The sequence below is a fragment of the Pinus tabuliformis genome, chromosome Q (genome assembly GCF_031772625.1).
Source record: "Pinus tabuliformis cultivar Carrire ecotype Pingquan chromosome Q, CPIR1, whole genome shotgun sequence".
In the NCBI taxonomy this organism is placed as follows: Eukaryota; Viridiplantae; Streptophyta; class Pinopsida; order Pinales; family Pinaceae; genus Pinus; species Pinus tabuliformis.
Window position 1 is genome coordinate 1,369,111,408 of NC_142296.1, and position 12,080 is coordinate 1,369,123,487.

Here is a 12,080-nt window from a genome sequence, read left to right on the forward strand (position 1 = left end):
TAATAATGAAGCTCCAAGACAAGAGAGAGATGTCCAAACATCAAAATTCATCCATAACATCCAAATTCGTCCTCCAAAAGAGAGCGAAAATTTCACAAGAGCGAATAGCCCAATCCAAGTGATGATAATGAAAATGAATAATCTCACTTTATTTATACACTCTCTAATGAATTTGATTTAGCTAAATTGACCTAATTGAGCCCCCTAAAATAAAATAATGTGCATAATAACAATATTTTTTGCGACAAACCCACTAAACAACTCAATAGTGTAATAAGAAGCCTCTCAAGAGGGTCGAATGATGAATAAAGTGAGTTGTTGGGCCTTTGAGAAGGCCTAATGAAGTCCAAAGAGTGCCATGATAAATAACTGAACTCCAAACATAGTGGACAAGGGGTTGGCCTCTTGTTTTCCAAGCAAAAACCTATGGTGCTCCCAAATGGGTGTGGGGGCACAAGGACATCCTCATGGGTCTCCAAATGGATTGAAAATGCATGTAAACCATTCTGTAAGGGCTAGGATGATAATATAAGCCCTCCTTCTGTAGCAGAAGACATCCTCTGAACGCTGGAACATTTGCCAAGTGTATGGTGCATGTGTGGAGCCAACTGGATATGGTGAACCAAGTGCATCATCCTCATCCAAAAGGTGGAACACAAGCAATCAACGAATGGTGTTGGGGATCAATGAAGTACTCTTTGCTATGTTGAAGGCCCATGGCTCTCAACACTCACCCTACAAGTGCTAATGCAGTCCTCTGGAGGGTTAGGACCCCGTATAGGGAGACCTAGCCCCAAATGAAAACTACCTGCAATCCTGCATAAGATCCAATGAGTCTCTTGCTCTCCAGTACAACAAATCATTAGAGTAATCAAGTAAAAGAGCTTACAAGTAATGGGATCAATGGGGCACTTCATGGTGGCATGCCTTTCCATAGCTGTCTTTGGCATGTACAAGTGTCTCCAAATTCAATAAGGGGTTAATCAAAGACCTTATTAGGTGGTTTCAACCTTTAGAGGGGGTGACATGTCCACGGTACATTCCTCAAGTGGCAGGTGTTGAAGTTTCTAAGTCTACCAGTTAGAAACCCTCCATGCACTTTACTGATTTATTCCTACCTACTTGTTTCGTTATGTAAATATTGAAAATAAACACTAGTGCATGCTCAACATATTACAGATCATCAACTGAAGGAAACAGATACAAGCATACAAAATGACATCGTTATTTTTGGACCAATGTCCTTGGAAAAAACCCAATGCAGGAAAATCGGTGCAGCTATCTGAGGGTTTTCTTATTAAGCAATTTCAGAGTACAATCTAGGTGCCAAATCCGACTTACCCAACAGAATATGCCCTTGGTAGTGACACCTCTCGGTCTGAGACAGATGTCCCAGATGAAAGCCCGGATAAACCCTCCGGCAGCTCCTTAGCTCCAATCTGCCCCAGAAACCCCAGCGTCAACCTCTCTGGATTGCGTCAGCCTCTCTCTGCCCACCGCTGGCCCGCCGCCCGGTGTCACCCTGAATATGCCTGCATTAGCCTCAGGAGGCCCTGCGTCAGCCTTCTGGCCCTCTGCGTCAGCTACGCTGGCCTCTCTGAAGCACTGCGCAGCTCCTGGCTGCCTCTGTGTGGCTCTGCATGAGCCTTGGCTGCTACTGCGTCACTCTCTAGCTCCTACACTGATCTCACAGCACTATCTCTACCTCTCTGTGTCTCTGTACTCACTGCCCCTCAGCTGCAACTCCGATCATTGATTCTATCTCTCTTAGCAAACCCCGCTCTAGAGAATAGAATGACTGATCATCTGGTGTACTCTCCAAGTGACCCTCAAGCCTCCTCTTATACTTTTCTCATTGACATATCAACCGCCGAGATTAAGTCCTTAATCAACGACTAAGATTAGATCTGGCTTGATCCATGTCTTTTGGACCATTCTAACACAGTTTTTTATATATATATATATATATATATTTTTCTATATAATACTACCTAAGCACCCATGGGGGATTTGAACTGATGACCTATCGCAATGAGTGCCTTAACAATACACCCATTCACCGTCAATCCAAAGCCCCGTGGGCAATATAGTTTTATATTAATTCACATTAATATTTTAATTTCCCTAAGTTTAGACTTAGGAGCTCCATTAAAAATATTAATTATTTTAATATTTCCCTAACTATTTAGAATCTGCCCAAACGCTTTCTGGGTATTGGAAATCTCATGTGCCCCAACCTCTCCACCAAATTTCGTGGCTAGAGCACATTCAATGCTACCACAAATCAACAGCAGGTGGCAAATGATATAGTAATGGAATGGAGTGGGGATCAAGGGAACATCTGGACCACATGGCATGTCACAAGGGTAGCTATAATAGGGGAAGCCCACACCTGGATATATGAGTGTAGGAGGGATCAAATCGTGGTATATGAATTACCTCGGCCTTTGATTTTCCACCCTTCTTCATATGTCTTTTGCCTTTTATTGATTTTTCTTCATAATTGCTCGAAACTCTAGGGAATGAGAGCAAGCATGATGTGTAATATATAGCAATGGATACCCCCTTAAGGTGGGGCAATTCATCGTCCACCAGAGGTTGGGACAATCATGGGTTCCTTAATGATGGAAGAGGCTCATCTAGGTCACATAGAAACCAGAGTGATGGCCATGGATAAGGGGAAGAGCTCATGTTTGGCTTTTGCCCACGTGCTAAATTTGTATGTCCCGACCATCTTTTGCATTTTGTGGTACATTTCATGTTGAGAGTCGCCAAATTATGGTTTTTATTTTCTTTCTAGCTGCATCAACCTCCAGGGCATCGTTCCAGGTCCAACCCAAAGTGTAGACAAGGGGAGGGGGAGGCTAACCCTATGTGGACCCAGTGGACATATGTGGACCTGGATGGGAAAAGAGATGAATGGGGCTAAAATGAGTGGAAGGGGAGTAATGTAGGTGGTATCAGAAAGCAGGGCCACGCAACCAAAATCATGTTTTCCCATGTAGTCTCATTCCTAAAGCTAATGGCCAGTAAAGGAGATCCCACGGGACTAGGATACAAGGATAACCCCAAAATCGGGCAGTGGAGACAAGACTACAAACCTAACCCACTCTTTCCACCGAATCCCCCCACCAATCCATGCCCTAAAGTGCCCATGAAAAGTAAACAAAATTACTCAACCAAACCAATGAAAAGTCATACTTTTGGGGTTGGGAGACCCACCTTCAAACATACATTCATAACAGATGGGCAAGGGACCACATGGTTGGCTCAGGTGGCGAAGAAAATGGCACATCGAGCTATCTGGGGGCTGCAAGGGGTTGTTGGTTGTCAGCTGAGGACCATCTAGAAGAAAAATTCTCCTATATACACTACCCACAGGTGGTGGGCAACAGGGTTCAACAGATCGCAGGGACTTAGCATCCAAGTAGAAGAAATCAAGTGAGGGTCGAGTTCTTACAACCTCAATGTAGTCTTTCTATTCGCATGTGCGTGCAAAAGAGGAGACTTGCGCTCGCACATGTGGGCGGATTAGCTATTCTACACAACGGTTTTGTAGATCCAGTGCACAAGAAAGGGGATCGACCTATTTGGTGGGTGATCAAGTGTTTTTCTATGGTAGAAGGGAAGTTTCTCCCTTGTAATTCTTGAAGAAAATTCCTTTGTTGAAGAAGAAAAATAAAAGACACAATATCGTAGGTTTTCCCCAGAGTTCAAGTACCCTGGGTATATCTTGTGTTCTATGTGTTGATGTGTTTGTCTTCTGAATTTAATTTCCATTGTGCATGTTAAGTTAGAAAACTCTGTGTATTTCTGGTTTTTATACTTAGAAAATTGTGAATAAGTTTACTAGGTTTTAAGGAAATCTAACATGGGTTGGCTTGTCCCAAGCAAAGTTACAAACATTCATGTAGAAGCGGGTATGCACATATAAATAGTCAAATAGTTTGAGTGGAGAGGAGGAGGTAGAGGTTACAGGACAAGACAACACAAGTAGAGAGGAGTCTTACCACATGTTGCAAAGAAGTGTATGAATTGAATGAAGGTAGAGCATAAATCGCACTTGGCCAGGTCAGTGAGCCGCATGGTAGAGTGCATGGTTTGGAGAGAATTGGTGGAATGCATGGTACAATAGCTTGGTTTGTGGTGCATGCTGCATGAGTCAGGTGCACTAGGTGTGTGCATGTCTAGATCTTGGCCTAACTCAGTGTATTGGCACGACCATGCTGAATTGTTGTATTTCTCTTGTGGAGGGTTGTTGCACCCAGCGTTCTTGTAACACTTTGTAACTATTATTTGGGTGTTAGGTTGGTTGAGACATTCACACATAAAAGCTACTTGTGTTCCTTATTTATGGTGGGCACTTTAAATTGGGCATGAATAAATAGTAAAGTGTTGAAATGTTGTGTAGTAAGACATAATCTAACAAAGAAAGAAACAAGTGTAGGCATAATCCAAGCTAAGTACACTCGGTGTGGACACACTGTCAAATTGGAATGGTCCTGGTGCCGCACACCCAAAGGTCAATAGAGCACCCATCTCCATGTGTGGACGTCCTCTGGCGTTTTCACAGTAATCCCTTTGAAGTTCACAATTTTGATGAGTTTAATATATGTTATAGAGACTATAAAGTTGTATTATGTTTGCTCAAATGATTTGTTATTTAAATGCTTATTTTTAGTTGCAAAATAGCTTTGTAGTTTCTCTTTTACATGTCATGATTGGATGTTTATGCAAAATTTCTAATTTGAAATGTTTAATGGGAACAGCCTAGTGGCTGAAATTTGATTAGTAGAATATATTGCATAACGACATTAGTGAGATTAAATTTCAGTTTTGCATAATTCTTTGAACTTGCAATAGATTTTTTGAAAGTTACTGATCTTTTGGAAATTGAAATCGTGTCTCATGAATTGTTCCCTGTGCAGAGATGTTTCTGTTCACCCTTCAAATTTTTAGGTGTGTATTGTATTACAAATCACATTTGCATTTTGTATCTCCAAGAGGAAAGCAATATTTAATGTAGCTTTTCTAGTCAGCGAATGACAAAAATCTGAATAGATGTTCCTTATCACTGGTTGTAACACATGATCCAAGTCACATCATTCAATTTGTCTGCAAGATAAAATCTTTTTGTTTAAACATATACTCATTATCATTTTTGTATGCAATTCCTTTAAGGTTACTGTAGACTCACTAAATCAATTAGGATATTTTTTTCGTATTTAGTTATCTTAATTGAAATGGAGTGGAATAGTTGGATATGGTCACATTGCATCTACAACTTGTATAGAATATCACAAATGGAAGTCACGTTTTTGAAGCTGTGTCAGGTAACATTAATGCCGTGTACCATTGACATTTTGTAAATAAACAAATTGCGAGATAAAAAACGTGATAAGTACTCTCAGTGATTGAAACCTTTCTTCACAATAGACTCGAATAACTTTACATATTAGATTTAAATTTACATTTCCAGAAAAAAGCCACCGATTACAATCATTCCCATGTTGATCTCTTCAAATGATACAGTTTTTATTACATTGCCTCATGGAATAAAGCACCACAAATCTTGTCCAATGCTTGGAAACTCAAACCCAAAACAGCGAGAGGATGAATTGAATCCCCAGAATCTTACAATGGGGTAAAAGTACCAAAATAATACTCTTGCTTATGGGTGAGCAAAATCAATAATAGTTATCTCTTATCACTATAATGTATCATTTATCAGTTCCCTTTAAAGCCCCAAAAGAGCATATGCCGAAGCATCTGGTCAAAACATGGATTTTCAAAAATGCCTAATAGAAGTAATTAATGTTTTTGTACTTTTCAATTTCACAGCCTAAGACTTGAAATCCTCAAACTCTGTTTGCAGCAAGTGATGTGCATACTATAACAAAGATCTGAATAGAAACTCTTGAATCATGAACTGGTTTCACTGAGCTAAAAAATTATCCTCAAGAATTGATAAACAGATACCTGAATATGAAAACCTAATATGGAATCCAAAGGGACCATCTAGTCCTCAAGTAGAGCACAATGAGCACTGCTCGGCACCCAGGAGAGGGAACCTGTCTTCAAATTCTGCTTTGGTTCTCGCCATATACAATTCCATACATATTCCTTGTTATCTTCAGTATTACCAAGCCTATATGAGAATTCAGAACCATCATCATCCTCTCTGCCCAAACCATGTAACATATTTTGCCGATTATTTAAATCAGTTTCTCTTCCTCTCATTGAAATCATCCTGAACTCCATTCTAGCCTTCAAGCTATTTGAATTCAACCCTAAATCTAACCTGCCAGCCTCTCTAATATCCTCCCTCCTCCAATCAAACTCGCGAATGCAATTTCTTCTGGTTACGGATTCAAGCCAATCTCTTCTCTCAGATCCAATCCTTTTCCCCAAATCAAGCTGCCAGACCCCATCAGGACTGTCAGATATTACATGGTGGTTATATGGGTCTACTTTAATCTTGCCTGTAAGACCATAAAGCTTATCCCTGTGACCAACAAGTCGGCTTATCTTTGCAGGAAGACTAGCAATGATTTCCCAAGAATCATTCTCAATTGCATACATTTTGAGCAGACAATCCTTCCAATCTGCAACAAAGAGTTGTGAATTTGCTGAGGCAATCGGACCTCGAGCAAGTCCTTGACGAAGACCAGGATTCATTCTAATCCATGAATCTTTTACAGGATCATATAGCTCCCCTTCTATTGGGCTTCCTGAGCCTAAATTTGCACCCTTAACATAAACCATGCCTCTATGTTCCACACCAACACAACTTTTCATGGAAGAATGCATCCTTGAGACAAAACTCCAGCAATTTGTCATAGGATCATAGACTTCTGCAGAAGCACCTTCTTCCATTTCTTCATTGCCTCCAGCTACAAGAATACTTTTTTTTAAGGTTACAGCTGCCGAATTTGATCGAGGTACCTGCATTGGGGCAACTTTGATCCACTTATTCTTGCAGAAATCATATTTATGCACAGTATTTGCAGGCTCAGTTGGACGAATGCAATTGTAAATTGTTGCTTGGTCACCTCCCATCACAAAAAGCGTTCCATGCAAAGCAGCAACTGTCTCAATCTGCCACCACTCATAAGGATCAATGTTCCATTCAGGAGAAGAAATTGCTCGATCCAAAGGTAGAGGAGGAAGGAAAAACCATGAATGCTCCTTCAAATTGAAGATTTGGACTCTGTTACCGTGTACAACAAATGAAATAAATGTTTCACTGATTTTAAATGCAGCTCTGGTGGCATAAAATTCTTGTGATGAGAGTATATTTCTCCAACTTTTTGAAACCTTCCTTAAAGAGGTATCATACTTGACGAAAGGAACACGCATCAAGCATAACTGTGCCAAATCATTTGGCAGGCCTGCAAGGAGAAATCAGGTGTTAATTTTGTCACAAATACAATGGTTATACAAAACTTTCCAGAAATATTGACAGCCATAAAAAGTTGTGGTGGGCCCGTAGGCAAAAGGAAATAATAATTCCCAGGAGTAATGATGGTAGAAGAATGGTTAATGAATACTTATAATTTTAAACTTTTCTGCGGAGGTATTAGAGACCCACACTCTAATATAGCTTGTAGTTGACCCCCCTGTTGTCACATATTCTTGTTAGAGATTACACCATGAAAACATATTAAATGTGTCAATGAGGACAGCTTTATGAACGGTTAATTTGTTGTTCTTCTCGAATTAGAGTTATGGAGACAAAATATTTAGGGGGACCTATCTTTTATGGTAAGAGCAGGCCTATTTATGAAATAGTAGAAAATGGGATTTACACCATCAGAAGAGACACCCTCACTCTGCCTCAATTTGGGTAAGGCAAAAAGATTTACCCTTGGAATTTTGGATGATACAGTGTTTAGATCTATTTGAAATACATTGGCCCAAACAACAAAGGAGAATAAAATGACTAACATGTCAGGATCTGTGTGGAATTGGATCTGGATTTGGATTCCTACCTTTGTAATTTCAGTCTCTTGGACTTGCATAACTGTAATCAATAAATGATGAAAACATACCCTTTTGTGCAAGGTCTATTTTTTAATCGGACATTTGGTGAGCAATTGCCCAAAAGTGATCGAAGAAGTAGAGACAAGAATAGAAAAAAATGTAATAATTTCTACATATTATCAACATGACTACAAAGTACAATGTGGTGGCAACGGGGAGTGCCAAAGGCATCTCTAGGTGCAGAAATAGGTAAAATAAAGATACTACTAGAAACCAGCCATGCATAAAAGCTGCAGAAAAGATAGGCAGCAACAAGAAAAAATCAACTATAAAACAAATCAACATCCAAGGGATAACAATCCTTATAAAATTTTGCACATAGCGCAAAAGAAAGTGTCCAGGAAAGCAGCATAAGAGTCATTTGTCAGACAGATAGGAAATAAAACAATCATGGGATTGACATTGGAAGCAAACAAGAAGTTGAGTAAAAGGGAGCTTCTTCTCAAAGCTGAAAACTTTGACAACAAAGATGACCGAAAGGGCCCTTCACTGATCGTGATTCAGCCACGGGCTGTGCAGGGTTCAGAGTGCACATCCCTCCCTCAAATTTAGATAAACTCAAGTCTGCAACACTTGCTCCAATCATGTCCACAAGAAGAAAATACACAATTTTCCGAACAGTGATACGCAGACTCAGTTATAAAACTGCAACAAAACATTAGGATGGTCTGTTGTTCACATCCTTCAAGGCACACATTCTGGGACTGACTTCATTCTCCACAACAACAAAGTTACAAACACAGGAACTTAGGAACCCCAACATTATAAAGACATACAGAGCATTCGACCCATCTCATTAAAGGTGACAAAACAGTTTACCATTACAAATAACAGAGACTCGGCCTCATTACACTCTGCAATTATTTTATGGTTCGTGATCAACCTTTTCTGGCACACAATATACAGATCCTTTGCTGCCAGGCCAAAGGCCGTGGCAGCCTTCCAATGATTCTGAAGCACTCTAATAACCCAATTTGAGTAGAACCCCCTGCCCCCTGTCCTTATTCTCGCACTATTTTTTTTTGTGGGGGGCTAACTGTTTATTAGTCCGTTCATGTGTCCTTTTCCAATCTGTCGGACAATTCTAACTGTCCCGAACTGTTGCGGCTCTATTCTGAGGGCTTTTGATTACCCAACTTAACTAGAACCCCCCGCCCCCTCGTTCTTCTTCAGGTGGTATCTATTTATTTTTCTTGTAACTGCTCATTGGTCGGTTCATGCGTCCTCTTCCAATCTGTCGGGTGGTTCTGACTGTCCCAAACTGTTGTGGCTCATCTTCGTTGTGGTGGCCATTCCTGCACTTTGCGGTTGTTTGTTTCCAACTTCATCGAGAGGTCCCCCAAACCGTCCAATTCACATCCTCCATCCCCCATTGATGATGATGATGTAGTTGATATCTAGTGGTTCATCGCAGCCCTTCTCCACTAATCACGTCACAACCTGCCCAGCGTTTGCAAGGATTAAAAATAAGCATTCTCTCTAACAAATCGATGACTCTTTTACCAGATACATCTCCAAATATATCCCTCAAAGGACGTGAACGAGTACGAGGCAACTAAGTCATGACAAACATGCAGGTGTGATCATTATCAATAATTTTTTAGAGCTCATCATCGTTGGGTGGAAAATTTTCCTCAGCAATCCTCTCTAGATTTGTTTTATCACTATGGTAGTTTAAGAAATCCAATGACATTGGCCTTTCTAGCAACATGTCTGGGTAATTGTCATAGGGATATGTTAAAATCCTATGTGATACCACTGACAAGATGCAAACAATGAGGAAAAAGAAAGAGGAGAAACGGAAGAGCACTGAAAAACAAAGTCTATGGGAACAGAGTCTATGAATTGGAAGAACAGACTGGAGGATAACTTCACCCTGCCCTTAGAGATGAGTGTTTCCAGACTCCTCCAAGTAGGAGCTTACTCCTGAGTCTGACTTTACTCTTAGGAAACTACGCCTGATTGGCTCGTCCAAGATTGGCTTGGCTTCGTAAGTCAAATTCAAACGTGAGTGTGACTGACTCCAAAAGTCTCACTCGTACAGTTCATGAGTCAGATTCAATCATCCAAATATAAGATACATATGGAAAAAACACATTTGCCTTTTTATACTCTAATCCACAGCGAAATAACAGCAAACCTATCAACAGTCCAGGATCTATGGCTTTTTGCAAGTATGCCGTATCAGCCATGTAATTCGAAATAAGTTACCACATAAAAATCTCATTTTTGTTTAAATTTATTTATTTTCATCTTTTTTAAACTTCCGGGGTCAACCATCGACCTTTTTTTTAGTCCAGGTCAACTATTACAGTCTCTGAGTCAAGTCTTGGGACTTTGAAATGCACACAGCAAATCAAAACCAGCGAGGAAGGAAAACAAGAAGGCAAGCCTTACAGTTAGCACACCACACTCGTTAACTGAAATTAGACGCCCAGGCGGTGGAGGTGTTTAAGGAAGAATTTCACAAATTTGGCTTACATTTAACAGAGATAAGATGCAAGTAGAAACAGATTGAAGAAAGAGAAAAGTATGACTTGCTTACGTTTTAACACTTGCAGTCTCCATGTACTAGCAGTAGTATCTATATTGATTACATTTTAACAGGTTAATTAATGAACAGCTATGATGCCCTCTCTATTTGCAGTCTCCATGTATTTCATCCTTGGATGCCATGTCTACTACAAGATCAGATGAAGGTTTCATTGTTTGTTCAAAGATTCTCAGACCCTCACCGACTTTTTCAAGTACCCTCATCAGAGATGTTTGGCCCTATATATGCAGGAGGCTCTTAGGTTCCGAGCGCATATTCTTCAGCCTCCCATCAGACCAGACCCCACACAGAGGATCACGACATTTTTCAGGGTACTACCTTCAAACAGGGGCACCAAGAGATTGATTGATACCAGTATGTATCCAGACTCCAAATCAGTGAGGATCCGTGGGACCTCACCCTGCCACACGAGATCTCAGCAGTAGTTCTGTCTCAGATCTGTTCCTGGGAGACAGACTAGGTCCTCCAGCATTCAGCAACGTGTGAACCCCCCAGGATACGATTTAGTGGACAGTCTGTACTTGCCATCGGCTCTTCATCAGGCCAACAAAATTGGTTGAGTTTCTTCAGTGTTATTCATTCAGCCTCAGATGTTAGAAAAGATGGGTCTGATCCTCAGACCTATTAGCTCCTGTATCTTCTCTGCTGGGGCCAGATGTTGATTTACTTCATACATTGTATCTTTTATAAAAGACCGTTTGGTTCTCCCACTTTGTATATACATCAGTGTACTCAACAGTCCCTTTGACCTATTTTGTGGTCATTAGTTGGACATAAATATAGTTATCTTATCTTATCTTATCTTATGAGATTTTGTTTTCTAGGTAACAAATCCTAAGGAAAACTGTCCAAACACTCCCCTTCATTCAAAGGATGACATCTAGGGTAAATCCTAGTTTTTTCAGGGTATAAAGTCAGGTCAACAACTCATGAATAAATCATAAGATTCTCCATAGCACAAAGTCAAGTTAACAACTCATAAATAGATCATATATATCTCATTAATAATCAACTTACTGAGAACAAACATGTTGTAAATTGGGATTTGAACCTAGGTGGAGAGGGTAACATTTTCCTCTACACCAAATTCATAGATGGTTGAACTTACATCATAGGATTTAGTTTATATATGTGCGGGTGTCTGTCAGGCTGTCGTCCAACAACAACTTGGAGTGGCTGTCGTTACAATTATCCAAGGTTTAAATCCCGATAGGCATATTGGAACTTACGTTTTCAGTCCATCATTGAAATATGCAAACAGGTTCGAAGGCACTGGCTGAAGTACCAGGGACCTCATTCTTCGCTGACGAATGTAGAAGGATGGGACGGATTTATTTCCATGTGATTACCTATTGAGAAATACATATAACGACGACCCAGGTTCAAACCCGAGCAAGAATTCATCCCTGAACGCCTGTTGTCTGCTCATTGCTCTAGGGGCGCAGCTGCATTGGGATTAGACCCCGCTGCTTATATCGGCAAC

The 12,080-nt window shown here is 40.4% G+C and overlaps 1 protein-coding gene across 1 annotated transcript; it reads right to left on the reverse strand.

The window, feature by feature from the left end:
• Positions 1-5,968: 5,968 nt before the first annotated feature.
• LOC149225006 (uncharacterized) lies at positions 5,969-10,801 on the reverse strand. The gene is made up of 2 exons (XM_089386404.1): positions 10,589-10,801; positions 5,969-7,391 (listed from the first exon to the last, which is right to left on the reverse strand). Exon 2 carries the CDS (start codon positions 7,357-7,359, stop codon positions 6,019-6,021), a length of 1,341 nt encoding a protein of 446 aa, XP_089242530.1. The 5' UTR covers positions 7,360-7,391; positions 10,589-10,801; the 3' UTR covers positions 5,969-6,018.
• Positions 10,802-12,080: the final 1,279 nt, after the last annotated feature.

Bases quoted from the DNA above. Each gene is read 5' to 3' on its own strand.
- LOC149225006 (XM_089386404.1), bottom strand. From the start codon at position 7,359: ATGCGTGTTCCTTTCGTCAAGTATGATACCTCTTTAAGGAAGGTTTCA.